This window comes from Daldinia caldariorum (assembly GCF_022478825.1).
Source record: "Daldinia caldariorum strain CBS 122874 unplaced genomic scaffold F4812scaffold_11, whole genome shotgun sequence".
In the NCBI taxonomy this organism is placed as follows: domain Eukaryota; kingdom Fungi; phylum Ascomycota; class Sordariomycetes; order Xylariales; family Hypoxylaceae; genus Daldinia; species Daldinia caldariorum.
The window spans coordinates 702,602-720,462 of record NW_025953047.1 but is presented as its reverse complement, the minus strand read 5'-3'; the positions used below and the strand labels follow the sequence as shown (position 1 = coordinate 720,462).

General features: G+C 47.4%; 8 protein-coding genes across 8 annotated transcripts; 6 read left to right on the top strand and 2 right to left on the bottom strand.

The window, feature by feature from the left end:
* The first annotated feature begins 58 nt into the window (after nt 1–58).
* Nucleotides 59–763, top strand: F4812DRAFT_432955 (uncharacterized protein). The gene is made up of 2 exons (XM_047934580.1): nt 59–676; nt 741–763. The coding sequence occupies exon 1, from the start codon at nt 240–242 to the stop codon at nt 516–518; it is 279 nt and encodes a 92-aa protein (XP_047789143.1). The 5' UTR covers nt 59–239; the 3' UTR covers nt 519–676; nt 741–763.
* A 360-nt stretch (nt 764–1,123) lies between these two features.
* Nucleotides 1,124–2,101, top strand: F4812DRAFT_67971 (uncharacterized protein). Its single transcript, XM_047939305.1, has 4 exons — nt 1,124–1,174; nt 1,382–1,557; nt 1,608–1,788; nt 1,863–2,101. The coding sequence occupies exons 2-4, from the start codon at nt 1,475–1,477 to the stop codon at nt 1,938–1,940; spliced, it is 342 nt and encodes a 113-aa protein (XP_047789142.1). The 5' UTR covers nt 1,124–1,174; nt 1,382–1,474; the 3' UTR covers nt 1,941–2,101.
* Nucleotides 2,102–2,418: 317 nt separating this feature from the next.
* F4812DRAFT_67949 (DUF1746-domain-containing protein) lies at nt 2,419–3,744 on the top strand. The gene is made up of 2 exons (XM_047939304.1): nt 2,419–2,849; nt 2,939–3,744. The coding sequence occupies exons 1-2, from the start codon at nt 2,590–2,592 to the stop codon at nt 3,720–3,722; spliced, it is 1,044 nt and encodes a 347-aa protein (XP_047789141.1). The 5' UTR covers nt 2,419–2,589; the 3' UTR covers nt 3,723–3,744.
* On the bottom strand, nt 3,745–5,168 carry F4812DRAFT_67945 (18S rRNA biogenesis protein). Its single transcript, XM_047939303.1, has one exon. It carries the CDS (start codon nt 4,982–4,984, stop codon nt 3,767–3,769), a length of 1,218 nt encoding a protein of 405 aa, XP_047789140.1. The 5' UTR covers nt 4,985–5,168; the 3' UTR covers nt 3,745–3,766.
* A 615-nt stretch (nt 5,169–5,783) lies between these two features.
* Nucleotides 5,784–7,417, top strand: F4812DRAFT_432941 (Sec62/63 complex, subunit Sec66). The gene is made up of 3 exons (XM_047934579.1): nt 5,784–6,023; nt 6,089–6,390; nt 6,520–7,417. The coding sequence occupies exons 1-3, from the start codon at nt 5,918–5,920 to the stop codon at nt 6,808–6,810; spliced, it is 699 nt and encodes a 232-aa protein (XP_047789139.1). The 5' UTR covers nt 5,784–5,917; the 3' UTR covers nt 6,811–7,417.
* Nucleotides 7,418–8,316: 899 nt separating this feature from the next.
* F4812DRAFT_67917 (uncharacterized protein) lies at nt 8,317–10,202 on the top strand. The gene has a single exon (XM_047939301.1). The coding sequence runs from the start codon at nt 8,539–8,541 to the stop codon at nt 9,808–9,810; it is 1,272 nt and encodes a 423-aa protein (XP_047789138.1). The 5' UTR covers nt 8,317–8,538; the 3' UTR covers nt 9,811–10,202.
* F4812DRAFT_67918 (uncharacterized protein) lies at nt 10,203–11,804 on the bottom strand. The gene has a single exon (XM_047939302.1). The coding sequence runs from the start codon at nt 11,489–11,491 to the stop codon at nt 10,595–10,597; it is 897 nt and encodes a 298-aa protein (XP_047789137.1). The 5' UTR covers nt 11,492–11,804; the 3' UTR covers nt 10,203–10,594.
* A 1,579-nt stretch (nt 11,805–13,383) lies between these two features.
* F4812DRAFT_67904 (uncharacterized protein) lies at nt 13,384–16,212 on the top strand. The gene is made up of 2 exons (XM_047939300.1): nt 13,384–13,526; nt 13,611–16,212. The coding sequence occupies exon 2, from the start codon at nt 13,632–13,634 to the stop codon at nt 16,191–16,193; it is 2,562 nt and encodes an 853-aa protein (XP_047789136.1). The 5' UTR covers nt 13,384–13,526; nt 13,611–13,631; the 3' UTR covers nt 16,194–16,212.
* The last annotated feature ends 1,649 nt before the right edge of the window (nt 16,213–17,861 follow it).

Genomic DNA, 17,861 nt, shown 5'->3' with positions numbered 1-17,861 from the left:
AGGTACTTTACCTAGGTACTTCCACTTTTTAGTAAAGCATAATGACGTCGTCTGTAAAGTAGTAGTATTTTTGTATTAAATTAGGGTATACCTTTAGGTACCTGACTTCTATAGGTATTGTACCTTACCTATAACCTTACCTACCTATATACCGATTTAATATATGTATGTTGTGATTTTTCATAATTACTCCAATAGAATTCAAAGATTAGAGGAACCTCTCGAACCTCTTTTGTAAGATGGCCTCACCATTCCTCGTTTCCTTTCTCGGTGCTGTGCAGGCTTCGCTGTCAGTATTATTGACAATTGGTTGCGGTGTTATCGCTGCTCAGTTTGGCCTAGTCACGACGGAGGCCGCTGAAGAGATATCACACCTCTGTGTCAATGTGCTGCTACCTTGCTTGTTGATCACTAAATTGGGATCCGAGTTGCATCTGGACACAGCAGTTAACTATGTTCCTATTATCAGTACGTATGACATATGTCCATCACATAAAAATCTCCAGATGACCCTCTAACCCCTTATTAATCTGGGCCATTCTTTTTACCCTTACATCCATTGCCATTGGAAAAGCAGCAGTATCCTTCTTTCGCTTACCAAAATGGGCACTGCCTGCTATTGCCTTCAATAATACCGAATCTCTTCCTTTGCTGTTGCTTCAGTCGCTAGAGACAACTGGAGTATTGGCATCTTTAGTTGGTGCTAACCAGGCATCTGACGGAATTGATCGAGCACGCACGTACTTCCTTGCCTGCTCGGTTGTCAATAATACTATAACATTTAGCCAAGGCGCGAAGTGGATAACTGGCGAGCAGCATGAGCATGACGATTCAACAAACCCCGAGAGCCGACAAGTCCGTGAGAATGGCCTGGGTGGTGATTCACCCGTTGACTCTGAAAATGACGGCGGGTCGGATGACCCTACTGAGCGCACATCTCTTCTCCCAAGGAAAGTTGTCTTCTGGGAACGCAGAATAGGAAACGAGCTTACATTGAAGTTTCGAAGCTATCTTAAAGCCAGTCCGAAACTAGTTCAAAAAAACGCTTTCGGCTATGGGGACGATCCTCAATCCGCCGTTTATCGGTGCAGTCATTGGGATGATAATAGGGCTCACACCGCCCCTGCATCGAATTTTCTTCGACGACATAGAGGAAGGCGGATATTTCAATGCGGTGCGTACCAGTAGTAAACCGTATCAAGACCAACTGCTCTCTTCACTTACATTCGCCTATCACATGGATATTGCCTGCCGCACAACTGACAAAACCACACTCACACTTTACATCCCCTTGCCTTTTTTTTCTTTATAGAAATCTAGTCGACCATGGTAGAATGACTGAAAGTTCTCGAATGGATATGATATTAACATACGTATTTAGTGGCTCACCACTAGTTTGAAGAACGTCGGAGAACTATTTGTTTCTCTCCAAGTTGTCGTCGTTGGTGTTAAACTAAGCTTAAGCCTCCGATGAATGAAAGAAGGCGAGGAAGCGGGTACAATGCCTCTAGGTACCGTTCTGTCTATAACCTTCGTCAGGTTCATACTCTGGCCAGCGTAAGTTTTGCTTAGCTTCCGATCTAATGCCATGCTCACATCCGCTATAGTATTAGCATACCCCTTATCTGGGCCCTGGCAGCTTACACTGATATACTTCCAAATGATCCAATGCTATGGTGGGCTTTAATGATGATGCCTATCGGTCCTACCGCGATGAAGGTCCTTGCGTTGGCCGACATCAGCGGAGCAGACCAGAAGATACGGATGTCAGTAGCTAAATTCCTGACGGTAAGTATTATTACACCCAAATCTCACAGCATTTATGAAGTTGGGGCTCAGGCCCAGGCTTACTACCATCACAGCTTTCATATATTATAACCCCTATAGTATCGTTTGCAGTTGTGGGAGCTTTGGAAGCCGCAAAAGCTGCAAAGGGATGATTCGCGTGTGGATAGTATAAAATAAACCAAGAGGTAATGCAATACAACAGGTCAAATAGATTGTACATGAAATTATATAAAAATATAACAGATTACGTTTGGAAAACAGAATAGTGCTCCAAGATTCCAACCTCATAAAGTTGTTCAGCCAATTCTTTAACAGGTACTTTGTACGAAGAGGTACTTACATAAGGAGGTACCCAAAGTTTCTATTTATTAAGACTTTGCAGTTAACAAATTCTGGGGGTTATGAATTTAAGCGACCAATTTAGTCAGCTACCCGAAATGCTGCTCAACCGCCACAGGTACATCCTGTGGCACGGATAGTACGGCTGCCTTATTTTACGTACTGTACTTACATGTATGTACATTTATGTATGTACATAGCTATGTACCTATGCACACGGCGCTCTCAGGCTTCCACTTTAACATGATGCTCAGCTTCCCATCTTGTGGCTTTGCAATTCCTTTGAAAATCAACGCCGCAAATACCAAATACCACCCTCTCCCTATCTTGTCGCCATTAATTCCACCCCCCACCCCCCCCCAGCGCCTGCGCAATAGGCAACTCATTCACATTTCTATGACGGCCTCGCAGCATGTAAAAACACATTTACCGGTGGCTTCTCACGTCGACTGAGGTGGAGCTATGAACAATGCTTCCACCCCGACCACGCCGGCGGAACCTCATCGTATGTCCCACGATCGTCGAGAGGACAACGCCGATGGCTCACCACTTTCCACAGCCTCCGAGCAGAGTCCCGACGGCGACACTACTACTACCCAGAACCCGTCGCTGTCCCAGGCCGCAAAGGATGGCCTTACAAAAAAGCTTCATTTCATGAAGCATTTAAGTATCAGCTTAGATACCATAGTCTATGCTGAGTTATGTGCGCTATACTATATGGAGTATGATAAAACCCTCTTTGCTCTAATGTCGCTAAATAGAAAACTTAACCGTCTATTATTGGAACCGCTAACCTAATATACCTATCTAGCTGTTCATTCTTCCGACTGTTGATTCGATGGGTTTCTCAAGCCCTGTTCATAAGCCCGAAGGCTGAAGATTCCATTCTGATGATACCCAACTATCACGTCTCCGCAATCCTCGGTCCCAACTTTATATGTATATTATTACATCTGCTCACGTCATTACCCCAAGCCGGCGAGGCGTCTCGAGGTTATCTCCACGGTGGCATACTTTTCGATTTTATTGGGCAAAAGGCGCCGTCTTCTAAATTCTCCCTTCTCCTACTGGATATCTTGATACTGGGACTGCAATGCTTTATGTTGACTGTGAACATCGAGAAAGAAAGAGTGCGCAAGGTGGTAAAGCCGAGGAGGCAGATAGATCGCCTAGAAACCACTGCGGAGGAGACTGCTACTACTCCTACCGGGCAGGATCACGATGCGGAGGAGCGAGGAGTTTTACGGGATGCGCCTATGGTGGATGAGACAAACGATGTCGAAATGCAATCTTTGGGAGGCAGAAATGGTAATGGCAATGAGCGCAACACAGAAGAGAGGGTTGGCCTATTAAGACAAGCCACCGCTTCTACAAGCGACCTTGAGAGTTTATTTGACACTTTGAGATCTGGCAATGCTGTCCTGGCCAATTTCAATATCCGACAGTCACTGCGGAACGCCTGGCATACCCGGGCAAACTCTCCCGAAAGCGCAGCCGCCTACGCCATACAAAATGTTGGATATAATGCGACGCTCGCGGCCTTGGCAGCACAAAGGAGAGCGAGACAAGCCTCAGCTCAGCCAAGGCAGCCATAAATAGTTGTTAAAATACCAGTGTATAAATTTCAAGGATATCATTACTACGCAGTCTTTCTGCCCACGTTGCCGACTCCAGTCCCCTTTACCGAAACTATTATTTCACCCGAGTCGTCATCTTCGGCGTCCCGAAGCCCCCAACTACTGGCTCCGAATTTTCTTAAATCTCGTGCCAGTCCTATAATCTGTTCCGTCCCCACAACATCTCTTCCAAGACGTAAACGTCCAACATCCTCAGATCCCATAGCCATCAGCGTCAAGACGGTTGGCGCAGCAGCTTCGGTTACACAACCTCCCAAACTTATTGTCTCTAAGAGCTGGTATGCGCATCTCTTCCCAATATCCTCAGGAATTATTCCTCCTTTGGGTGGTACTACAACGTCTGCCGAGTATAGTACGCCCACAGCGCTGGATTCCGCAACCAAGCTAAGACCAAATCCGATGCCCAGCCTTTTCTTACTTCCCGGTTTATCTGTCGCATCCGGGACCAACGGCGCCTGATCGTATTGCGCGGCGATATGTATGTCTGACACGAAAGGGTTGAGTATTTCACGCGCAGAGTGTATCATGCGAGCGTTATTTGACGCCGACACACCGGTTGCATATGCAACGCCTCGTATCCTTTTTATCCTGCCGGGGCTTCTGTTTAGATGTAATGTCTTTGGTAACCGAACCTGGCTCGCAAATCTTAGTTCGACGATACCCGCGCCGCCGGTCCCGTGAGGCCCGGCGCATGATCGCTGAAGCACCCGCAGCTCTATCCGGGCTGCGGGAATGCCAAAGAGGTTATATAGGGGTAGGATTGCTGTACGGAAGGAATCGACCGAAAGGTCACCCGTCTCGGTGGCTGACGTTATGACGCCCGGCCCTGTAAAGCGGACATTCATATGTGATTTAGAGAATGGCGCGAGGAGGCATAGCGGTAGGAGGAAGTAGGTAACGCCTCGCGAACAATTTGCGGGTAGGTGGTGTTCGAGGACGTCGTCTGTAGCGCCAAAGCCCGGTATGGCGCCCGTGATCAAGCCAGGTTGATACGTTATCGTGGTACCCGTGTAGGATATCTGCATAGAACTGCCATTGGTGACGGCTTCTAGTAAACGGAGGAAGGAGATCTCATGCGGGGCGAGACCAGGATTCGTGGGGGAGTTGGAACGGATCTTGGAGATATGTACGGGCCGTCCTGTTAATGTCGCAAGTACTAGGCGCTGAGTGAAGGATTTGTGGCCTGTGAACTTGACGAACTCCGGTCTTGGGGTCGACATCGTTCGTTGTAATTTAGATTGGTCGAGGTTGCGCAAGTGATTTGTCAAACGCGCACCCCGTCGTTGATAAGTTTAGAGATGGGATGGGAAGAAATTCTGCCGTATCAGCTCCCGAAGAAAAATTGATAGCTAGGTAGCCCGTAACGATAAACTAAAAAATTAACTACCTAAGGCAAAGGCGGTCAATGTGTACGTGCCAAATTTAGTAACTGTGGCTTGTGAAAATGTGCGGATCTGTTGGCGCTTAGATAGGTACATACATACAAGGTACCTAACATAGTGTACCTAGTTACACGAAGGTACGTACATCCTACAGGTGGTACCTACTAGGGATGGGCATAATGCGCATAATAGAATTATTATGCGTCATTATATACATAATGCGTAATATGTACATTATACACATAGTATAATAGAATATTAGCGTAATTACATCAGCAACGTTAAGTGCAGTCGTTTAGATCAAGAAAAGATTAATAAGTTGCCTTTTATCCACGTAAATTCAAATATACTAGCTAAGATACGAGGTAAATTACCCTTATAATCATTAGAAAGCTTAAATGAATTAAAGTAAGAGGAGCCAGGTAAAAGAAATTCAAAGTGAGGCCGTAGTAGAGGTTTGAAAATAAGGCCTAAATGTAACTTCGTTACAATAGTGTGCCGGATAATTAAGGGTCCGTATTCCGTCATGTGCATAATACTTCTATTATGCGTCATAATGTTGCATTATACGACATTATACGCTAAGCGTATAATGTCAATCCCATCCCTAATGAAAAGTGTCAAGATCCCGACTGCCAAAAAGGGCACATGCTAATTGCCTACTTCGGCTGCATTTCGATATTTTATCAAAACGGTGTCTTTCACATTTCACATCTCTCTCTTTTTTTTTCCACATTTTCCCAGTCTACACCATTTGACTGAGCACACAAGATGTTCGACATAGATTGGATGAGCCTTGCGCTCCCGTTTGCATATATCGGTGTTCTTGGAGGTTCCTTGTACACATTTTCGACAGTTTATCGAAAACGCAAGGCTTGTATGGCTTTCCCTGCAATCGCCTCTCAAGACAAGCGCCCGCATAACTGACAAAGAAATCTACAGCCGAAAATGCGAATCTCGAGCCGTGGTTCCCGCCGCATCTGCAACGGAATATCTACCTGACTCTGCTACATATGGAGCCCGAAGCCGGTCAAGAGAAGGCGCCGAAAGTCCCCGATAGCGTCATCCGGGCCGCGCTGCTGCGGAGAGCTGTCGAGGACATCCGTCGCATCATCCACATCCGAACCTCGAAGCAGGCCCTTAACAGCTTACTGCAGCGGGGCAGCGTCGGTGAGGATCTGAACCAGAGATTTTTGAGGGCCGAGAAGGAAATCGAAGAGGAACTCCGCGACGTAGTAACAGAGGTAAGAACAAAGATCAGATCATTTGGGAATAATATAATATATTATAAATACTATACTATACTATACTATACTATACTTTCTCCCCGCCGAAGCGTGCGCGCATATTCGTGCTAACTCAATCATCCAAAGGCCAACGCTCTTTCTCCCGGCTGGGGCCAGACCATCTTCCAGTCGGCAAACGAGATCATGGCGAACACGGTGCTGCGCGCGGGGCTCGAGGAGATCGAGAGCCGGGGGGAGGCGGACAAGGAGTGGTGGGAGAAGCGGCGCGAGGCGATCCAGAAGGACTTCATGCGGGAGCTGGACGAGGAGTCGTCGACCAAGGGCTCCTCCGTCAAAGGTAGCGACGATGACGCGGTGCTGGTCGACTCGGGCTCTTCTCCTACTACGCCCAGCAAGAAGAAGAAGGGCAAGAAATGAAACGAGAACAGATAAACGACCAAACGAACAAGTAATCAACCTTTTGGAATCTGGGAGGAGGGGAAGCGGACGAAGAGAGTCTCTTCCTGTTTGGCAGCCATCCTGCACCGGTACCTACCTCCTAACATAGTATGTATTAGCCGGTGGGCATGTTTTGCATTGCATCCGGCGTTCAGGTGCGGGGGTTTACGAAGGGCTATTGTGCGAGAGAGCACGACTGTATTTACGTAGGTAGACTGACTACCATGCTGGGCTTGTAGGTATTAGTACGAAGAAAAAAAGAATTGCAGCATGATTTAAAGGTTGGAATATGATGTTTACTCCTTGGCCACTTAGTGTATTAGGTATTGAGCTCATCTATTCCGTATATCTTGATTAGATTGAGAGACTGCTCTAGCTATAAGATAGTGCTGCGATATCTGGCTCTATGGAATATTCGCGGGAGGTTTCCCATGATAGAAGATATATTCTTGCATTGACAATATAGGGGAACAAACGACGTAAGTGAGGAGAAAGTCCAAGTCCAAGTTCTACTTATATGTTACGCCCTCCGCCCTGGTATAGCGGTTTGCTTCAGCATAGTTGTCAAGTATGCAATAATCCCAATAGACTGTTTTCTCTACTTATCCCATTATTTTAGTATTGGGTCTTGTGACATTTAGGCTACCTCAGCATCATTCATAGTAATGTTTCCAGGAAGAACTGCCTTTAACCATTTAGAAGAAAGGTCTCATAACGCATCTTGTAAGGGGTAGGTAATACTCATGGTCGTAAGATAGTATCACGGCCCGACGGATACATAGTATACAATGGAACTATCGTAAAATCTACAGCAACTAGTTGTTATATAATACACCTTGTACAATATGGAGGTTTGTTCTAAGTCATTAGTACAACATGCAGATAGATGCTTTCTCATGCTCCTAAGCTCCCGTCTTACGTGCTCGTCATCATTACAACTCATCGTCTCAATTCACACTGATTCTAGCGGTACCCTACGCCGCAGCTATATCACGCACCATTTTCCATTTGAAATACGTATAAAAGTCAAACCGGAAACAGCTGTTCTATATGATCTCGGATACTAACTAGAAGTTGTATATTCTAGAGCTTAGTTTTAAAGCCGGCTTACATGCACGAGAGTCGTTTTAGGATGTCAGTGATAAGCCAATAAATTTTTATTTTTTTAATAAAAAAAGAAGAAAGAAAGAAGGCTTGCGAGGTAAATTTAAAGTAGCAATTCTCCCCAGATTGCCCGGTTTCGATTAACTGACTGTGGTTCTAAATAGGAGTCGACGCTGGCAGGTGAGAATAGGTGAATATAGTGTAAACACTTAGGTATATAGTAATGTGATGTAATATAAAATACACTAAACCCACTAAGGCAATACAAGGATGAAGGATGGCCTTGGCTCTACGGTTTAGCATGGAATGGGTAATAAATTCGATACTGTGTTCCATTGACGTCTACCTATTTTTTTTTAGGTACAACCAGGGTACAGATACTAGCCGTAGCGCATAAAGCTTGCGCATTAAAGCTGCTAAGCCGAGTTAACCATCCACTACAACTACTTACATTTAACACCATCCGAGCAAATCGCACGCATTACATTGCATGGTTTTTTCTTTTTTTTAAAAAAAAAAGAAGAAAGAAAAAACATAAAAAAACTATAAACCACCCAAGCTACCGCTTCTTTCCAGGTTTGATTTATAGACGTACGAGAGACAATGGCTGATCCTCAACCTGGACCGGGTCTATCCTTTCCCACAGATCCGAACGAATTCGATCAGGACGAACGAATTTCTTTCTCCAAGCTCGACAACAAATACATCGCCGTGCAGGACGATGGGAGCGAGTTCGAGTGGGATTACCAGTTAAAACGGTGGATACCCGTGGTTGACGAGGAGTTGCTCGCCCAGCAGCAGCTAGCTTACGGGGGTAGCGCGAGCCCAGACAACGAGCAGGACAACGGCAACAACAAGAAGCGCAAGCAAGACGACCAGAACGGCCGCGGGGATGGCCCAAGGAGTCAGCAACAGCGTCCCAAGAAGCGCCAAAAACAGCCCCCGCAGCCGCGCCAGAACACGGCCATCTACGTCACCGGCCTGCCGCTCGACGTGACCGTGGACGAGGTGCACGACGTGTTCTCGCGCAAGTGCGGCGTCATCGCCGAGGAGATCGACAGCGGCCGCCCGCGCATCAAGCTGTACACGGACGAGAAGGGGAACTTCAAGGGCGACGCGCTGATCGTCTTCTTCAAGCCCCAGAGCGTCGACATGGCCATCATGCTCCTCGACGACACCGACTTCCGCTTCTCCTCGTCCGGGCTCGCCAGCGGCCGCATGCGCGTCCAGGCCGCCGACTCCAGCTACAAGAAGATGAAGTACGAGAACGAAGCAGCGTCGGCGTCGGCGCCGAACGGCGGGGACGCCGGCAATAACAATAACAACAATAATAATAATAATACCAGCGAAGCTAACGCGGACGACGGCACTGCGACGAGCGAGCGCAGCAAGCGTATCCTAGGAGGCGGCAAGGCGCCCGACCGCGCGCGCGAGGCGGAGAAGCAGAAGATCATCAAGCGGACGCAGAAGCTGGACGCGAAGCTGGCGGACTGGGACGACGACGACCCGTACGGGGCGCAGCTGGAGATGGGGTCGCGGCGGGAGCGGGTGGTGATCCTGCGGCACATGTTCACGCTGCGGGAGCTGGAGGAGGACCCGGCGGCGATGCTGGAGATCAAGGAGGACATACGGGAGGAGTGCTCGAAGCTCGGCGCCGTGACGAACGTGGTGCTGTACGACCTCGAGGAGGAGGGCATCGCGAGCGTGAAATTCAAGACCCCCGAGGCCGCCGAGGCTTGCGTCCGCCTCATGGACGGCCGCGCCTTCGACGGCCGCACCGTCCGCGCTACCGTCGCCACGGGCCGCGAGCGCTATCGCAAGTCGGGCAAGAAACAGGGCGACGAGGCGGATGCTGATGACGGGAATGATGACTGACCTACCTGACTGATGCGTAAAGATGGATGTTGGATGGGATGGGATGGGGTAGCTCCGCTGTTGCGGTGGTGCTGCTACCTACCTAGGTAGGTACTCATTTATTCTTACTTAATATCACGGAGGCTGTGCTTGCTTATTGTGTGTATTATACGCTGCAGCAAGGCAGACGCCGCGGGAAGGAGGGTATTATGATTGATGTACGATTATTTAGGACTGGTATCAGCGACCGGTGAGGTTTTTTTTTTTGGCTCCTTTTTTTAGCATGGGTTTACTTAAAAAGTTGTCCCCAAAACACCTTTTGTTTTTTTCTTTAGGGGACGATATTTGGTGCTAAAGGGGAAGCATCACACAATTAAAGTAAAAAAATGCTGTCCCCCTCGAGGTTATTAAAAACTACAAGAGTTCGGTTTGAGATCGTATAAGTGACTGAGTTAGATGGTCTTATCTCAGCGGTCTTGCCGACTTATTAAGCTATGTAAACGACTTAAGATTGAGTAGACATCTCTACGAGCACGCCCTATACATGTGTGTGTTACTCATGGGTGTACTCGTCCAGTTGGCAACTCAGGAATTAAAAAAAGTATTTTTGTATTGTCGACATAAAGTCTACTCTTAAGTGATATTGTGTTTTGACCTTGATCTCTCGTGATTTGCCGGCTCATTTCCAACGTCAAGGAGCGATCTAGGCAACCTAGTACTTAGGAGTATTCGCGTACTCTGTACGTTGTAAGACTTTCAGCTCTAGTCGCCCGGTTTGCGTATCACCATGTAATAGACTAATAGTTCAAATTTCCCCTGCGACGTCCAGTTTCATATCCTTTGCCCTAACCCAGTAACCAGCAGCTTCAATGATCTGGCACACGACTCTCAACTCGTCCGTCGACCGAGGAGCATACACCATCGTAAATTGCTTGGGAACAGGCATCTTCAGCATGCACTGGCTCGTCAGAGGATGGCGTTGGCCCCAGCCCTTCTCGATAACCTCCTTTATGTCGTCCGGGTGCAGATTGAGGTGCATCGAATGGTCCGAGTCGTGCACATGGCAGATCTCGCCCTGGCAGGTCTTGTTGACGGGATATCGCGCAAATAAACCCAGACCATGCTTCTCGAAGCACGAGGTGCCTACTCCCACCTCTTCCGAGTGATCGCGGCTGTGGGACTCTAAGATACGTCGCAGGGACAGGTAGCACTCTCGTGATCCGAACTGGTTCACCTGCCGCTGCGGAGCGATTCCGACGACTTTGGGGCGCAGCCCGCAGCGATAGGGAAGGGGGTTTCTGCGGAGGATCCCGACGGCTGGGTGTACGTCCGGGTCTGCTGGAAGAGCGTTGAAAGGGTCTCGGCAAGCCCAGAGTTTGAGCCAATTGATACGAATGTACCCAGGAAATGTGGCCGGCGTGCCTCCAGGGCCAAGCTTGAGGTAGTTCTGGTAATCGTTGTGGACGAATATAACGGCCGTGGTTATACATATAAGAAGAGCTACAGTTGAGGACTGGAGCAATTGCGTGCTGAGAATCAGCGAGATGGCAATGACGAAGATAGCTGGCCCATCCAATGTCACAGATAGAGGGTCTTGTCTAATAGTTACGTTAATGGCTAGAGGGTCACCATGACGAGTAGGACAAATGTCGGTAGGAGATGAGGATCTCGCCGTGTCAGTCCTTATAAGTGTATGGGACATAATGTAGAGTAGATTATTTGGGTATTTATTGACAAGACCATACGAGTAGAATGAAGCCTGTTTATCATAGAGGGGAATACCTGGATGAGCAAGAGTTGAAGAAATATGTATTGGGGAAGGAAGCCAACTGAGAGCCTAAAAGCCACTTGAAGTCTTGCTCGTGGAGTAGACTATTAAGGCAAGAGAAAAGAGACTTGGGGAGGATTTTATAGTTCATTCAAGAAGGAATAATAGACATGGAGACGTGAATTGACCAGCTGATTTCTGCCCGAGGTCGAGTGATAGGAAGAAAGCCAAGAGCAAGCGCGTACATGGGTTGTACATGTTCAAGCTCCTAGTTGCGACTTGTCAGCGGAATCGGTATGCAAACCTTGACATACATGTAACCCGTAACTCGAGACAACCGAGAGCGTCTATAGAGAAAAATGGCCACTTGGACTCCCGCACGTAACATAAGGTCTCCAGTGACCGTCCACACATTCATACACGTTTAGAGGTATTGGTCCACAGTTTAGGTGGATTCAAGATGGAAACTTGACATAACCATGGCCGAGGGTTGACGAAATGGTGATGTATTACATCTCCTCGCCATGAAATAGACTTTAAAATCGATGTAGTCCAGTACCTAAGATTCCAACTTGGGCGCAGTAATATAAGGCGAAAAGTCGCGTGACTTCACGCAACTGTAAAAAGCTGAGTTTGCTGCGTCTATGTGATCGGACCTGCAGATATGCGCAACTATATACTGTCCAAGGTAGCATTTGCTCTTCATTTTCGGCTGCAGGTGAGAGCCCGCAGTCGGAGACGACGTCGCAACTTTGCTCCAAGCGGCTGCAACGAGGCGTTCCGGATTATATCCAGACGTAGCATCGTCCAGTAAGGACGAGTACCGGCTACGGATCGATACCATTGGCGTCCCGAGGCTGCAAGGAGGTACAAGTGGCTGCAAATCGTCGTTCCTATGAATACCCGATATGCTCCCAGGGTGTATGTAGATATTTCTAAGACATGTAGGCCTGCCTAGGCAATTGTGGGTGATCGTAGTTCAGCTTCATGCATGCAGTGAACTTGTATACATACCAGGGCACATCGGGTGCCATCTTAATAGTTTGCTAAACTTGTGTGGTGTTCACAGCCACGTGGGCGATATAGTATTGAGGCTCTCTCGATTTGTTTTCCTCTTTGTACTTGAACATGTTACGGATAAAGTTGCAGAATAGGCCGATAGACCATACGAATTCTCACTCAATTAGCAAACATTAAGTGAAGTTATGCCAATGTTGAAGTACAACATATAACCGCCGGTGCGACTTATACATACCTAGGTAGTATTAAAAGAACGGATTTGACAAGTCAGTTTAAGGGTTTCGATATTATGTGCGGTATGCAGTATGAATGCAGAAGCAGCACAAATGAAGCATGTAATAAGTCAATGAAGGCTTAGGTAACTTCACTTATCCGAACCGTGGTCCGTCATTGGGCGTTTACCTAACAAAGATGCATTACTTCGTACTTTTGATTGGCCCATCAACAATTACGTCGTTTGCTTAGGTACTAGGTAGTGTACACTATAGCCGTGTAGTTGAAGTATTGAAGTACCCAGGTACCTGCAACGCACCTTCCTACGGTTGCCAGGTCGTTAACATGACAGGGGTGACAGCAGGGATAAGGGGGAAGTGGCCATTGGACCGAAAAGGAGAAAGCGGAATTCTCAAAACAAATCATCATCAACTTACCTATCGATTACGAATCTCCCCTCGACTACATAGTACCTAAGGTAGGATTTTATACTTCCCTCGTGTTTATTTATTTTTATTTATGTAAACTCGAAATCAGTATCTCCAGACTCTCCAGACTCTCCAAACGAGTGGATCTGATAAAACGCCAATATCAAGTATACCACAAATATTAAACATATCTGTGGATAGGTATACATATGTCGCGAATCTGTCGCTTCGGTACCTAAGCACTATTATTACCCAAGCCGGGCGCGAGAAGATAGATCAAGAGATCTGAACCAAAGTTGGTGTACAAAGTATGTAGCTCATCACAAACAAAGAATTGTTCTCTGTTATTACCTAGGTAAATATCAAAAATGCTAACTAATAGTGTTGGATAGAATCTTGCTCCCCCATCTAAGATGGGAATACTTTCCAGCCCATTACGTTCCCGCGAGGGTCGCCAATCCCAATTACCTCTTTACGAAAATGTACATTCGACGAGCAAGGAACGAGATTCAAACGACTCTTACGACTATTCTTCTACTTCATCCCCTGACACCAATGATTCAAAATTCACAAGCGCTTCCACTTCAGCAACCCCCATCATGCCCAAGAGATCATTTCCAGTTCCTCGCAAACCCCGCCAACCGCTCAGCTACCGTCTACCAAACAAGGTTGTCCGGTATCTTTGCTTTGGCTTAATCTTTTTTATTCTCTCCATGGTATTCTCCCTCATCCGGGCGAGCCACAATGAGAACAGGGCTCTGGCAGAAGGTAGGATCGACAGGCCTCCTTCCACGCCTCCTTCGTGGGAGAAATACCCATTCCTTACGAGATATTACGGTGGTATTAGGAATTTAGTACCTTTCTCTCAAAATACCCCCGAGTATCCCCGGTCCAAAGATGAACAGCCCATCGACAAGTTGTCCTATGTCAACACCACCAACTTGAAGTCTGACGTCGACGAGCGGAACTTGCCTGCCAGCAAGGAATATATTCGGTACCCTACAAGCGTCTTCCAACAAACTCCTGAACAGTTTCAGGAATGCTTCATCGACAAGGCGAACAAAGTACGTGTGCCTCCTATTCGCTACTACGAGGGTCGTCCCAACGGTTTCCCCGAACCGGTACTTGGTTCCTATGAGCTCCTAGGTCTTCCCGAGGATATCTGCTTCGAGCGCTATGGCCGGTATGGACCATATGGTTTTGGCTATTCCGTCAGGTCTGGTGGTCTCGGCACTGGGGAACACGGTGAAAAAGAAGGGTTCGAGGCTACCTGGGAAAAAGTACCCCAAGTCGACTGGAAAGGCACAGACTGGGCGGATGTTCAGAGACGGTGCTATCAGACAAATGCTGCGCGTTATAAGAAAGTACCCCCCAGGCAGCCTTCTCCTCATGGATTCTACATCAACGAGGATATTGCTACCACGAAGCTCCAGTCGCGAGACTCTTCGGTTTCCGAGTCGTCCAAGTCGCCAGCCGATAAGACAGACAAGACAGACAAGTCAGCTGATGAAAAGAGCTCGGTTTCAACCCCTCAAAGTGCATCAACAGGGAAACAGTTACCAAGGACCGCTGTAGTTATCCGATGCTGGGATGAATACTTCTGGAGGGAAGAGGATATCATGAACATCCGCTCCCTGATCAGCGAGTTGGTGCTGGCATCCGGCGGTCGATATGATGTTCATCTGCTCGTTCAAGTCAAGAATGACGCCGCACACCCAATTTGGGCAGATGCAGAGGTGTACCGACGACGAATTGAAGAAACCATCCCGGAAGAATTCCGGGGCATTGTAACGTTCTGGACGGAAACACAAATGCTGTCGCTCTACCAGGGAATTTTCGATCTTTTTGCTCGTGGCCCAGATCTGCCCGTTCACGGCGTCTACCGTGGCTTGCAAATGGCTATGCAACATTTTGCCTATTTACATCCAGAATACGACTATTACTGGCAGTGGGAGATGGATATTCGATATATCGGCCATTACTATGACCTGTTTACTAAGATAGAGAAATGGGCAAAGGAGCAGCCCCGAAAGGGTCTCTGGGAACGAAACGCCCGGTTTTACCTACCTTCTGTCCATGGAACTTGGGAGGACTTCAAACAGATGGCACGTGTGCAGACCGAAATGGGCACTACAGGTGCCGATAACATTTGGGATAATGTTCCTGGAGCCAACAAGCAGGCGCAGTCTGGTCGTGGCGAAAAGCCTATTTGGGGACCTGAAAGACCCAAAGATCCTAAAGACTGGTTTGAGCCGGATGATGACCCCGTGCCGGAGACAACCTACAAAACAGATAAATATGTATGGGGAGTTGGCGAAGAAGCTGATTATATTACGTTCAATCCCATGTTCGATCCTGAAGGCACTACTTGGGGTCTAGCCGACGACATTACTGGTTATAATACCACAGGTGGCAATGGAATGCCACCTCGCAGAGCTCAGATCATCACAGCATCGCGCATGTCTCGCCGACTGCTCTTGAAGATGCACCGGGAGACTGCCTTCCTAAAGCATCATGCTTTCCCAGAAATGTGGCCCGGCACTGTCGCTTTACAGCATGGTTACAAGGCCGTATTTGTACCACATCCTCTTTACGTGGACCGCGAATGGCCTACGAACGTCTTCGAGAGAACACTCAACAATGGCAAAAACGGAGCTACCGGAGGATCCCGTACATCTGTCTTCGGCCAGCGTGAGCATAACCTCATAGGTCTCACTTGGTTCTATAACTCAGGTTTCGCACCCAACTTGTATCGCAGATGGCTTGGGTTGAAGGTCAACAATGATGGAGGCGAGGAATTTGAGTTGACTGCGGACGAGAGCAAGAACGGCACTAGCGTCAATGAAATGCGTGGCGGAGAGGGGAGAATGTGTCTACCGCCCATGTTACTTCACCCAGTGAAGGACGTCGAGTTGCCGGTTGAAGCCAACCCGGAAGAACAGCTCGAGATTCCGGAATCTGACCCCGGCGCTTGAGCACAGTAAATACGTATTGATGAAGGGAAACGGGATTTTTAACGAATGCATAGGCCGGGTTTTTGAAATAGGCCACTCCTATATACGGGCTTTAGCACTTCGGGGGGGCGTTGGCTGGAAAGTGTGTTATCGGATGGTTCCCCTGTATATTCTTGTGCTGTTTGAGTGAATGAAGGATGCAAAGCAAGTGTTGCGCATCTGCAAAGAAAAAAAACCCCAAGGCGTACCATATAGTTGGATTGTCCACAGGTTGGAAGGGTATGATTGGGTAGAGCGAATGGATGAGGATAAGGACCTGCTTAGAGAGTAGGCTGTATTGATGACACTTGTTCCGACTTTACCATGTACTGTATGTGGTGTGGTGTATATGATACTTGCCTAGGAACTGTGATTGTGCTTGGTTTGATGTGATTGTTTGACTTGCATATTCTCTCGGAGATGGCAGATGGTAGCTTGCTGTATTGTGCATTATGAACGTTGCATTTGACTTATTTTAGCTTTGCGCATAGGGCTTAAGATGGGGAATTTGACATTATTCCCTACCGACCTAGTGAACTGTATATTTTACACTTTTTCTATGTCCGTCCAGTAATAGAACTAGTAGTACATTGACTCTACTGCCATCGTTTCTAAAAATCCAGAGACATGAGACTAAAATCCACATACCGGTGCGAGCTAAGAGAGTTTGATATAACTTAGGTACCTGCCTAGCCTACTCAACTGAATATATAAAATTGTCGTTGATAGAGAATACAGCTGCCCTGTCCGAGGGGAACAGTTGATACAAGTCACTGTTGTATGTCAATGAAGTTAATATCGGGTATCTCTACCATTTATCTCGCTCTGAACATCAAAGTAAATCAAGGCCTGCGACCACGTTGCACCCCTGACTAAACAACAAATTAACCAGGCCAGTAATCACCAAAATTAACTTCATGTCGTATCCAAAAACAGGACCTGCACCCAAAGTCGCCGAGTACCTACTATCATCTCCTATATTTCTTGCGCAAAGTCGAAGCTGGCAATCCTTCTTCAAGTTTGTCCACTCCGGTATCTTGGACGGAAGCAATATATGAAAAAGTTAAACCAAACCGCGATCTTTTCAACCCTTCCCTCCCGTTAGAGTGTGTTTATTCAACTCAGCTACTATATATCTTATATTTTACTATATAGCTGGTAGTTAATTTAACACGAGCAGGTAGGAGGTAGGTAGGTATTAAGCAGCCGAACCTTTCCCTATTGCACATAATGAAGTACCTAATATATAATAGAAGACGTTCAAAGTGTTTCTTACCAACAACATGAAAACAACCTAACCCAACCCAATCCACTAACCTTTAGGTAGGTACATAACTGACCCCTTCCTTACCTTGTTAAATTCGTGGTAGCTACCTTGGTTAGGTAGTTAGCCGTTTCGGCAAACGCCGCCCCTTTCTGCCGACGGGCTCGACTCTAACGATGTCGCATCCTGTCGTTCTGTCCCGGAACGGGGTTCCGCGCCGTCGATCACGCTCGTATTTCTTTTTGCTTCCTCTTCTCCGGGGGGAACTAAACAAATCTGGTCCCTTCTCCCCCCAACCCCATCGAATTCCTGTTTCATGGTCCAAGTTTAAGAGCACGGCCACTCGCCGATCTAGCGTACCTAGCTGATATATACTAACACAAGTA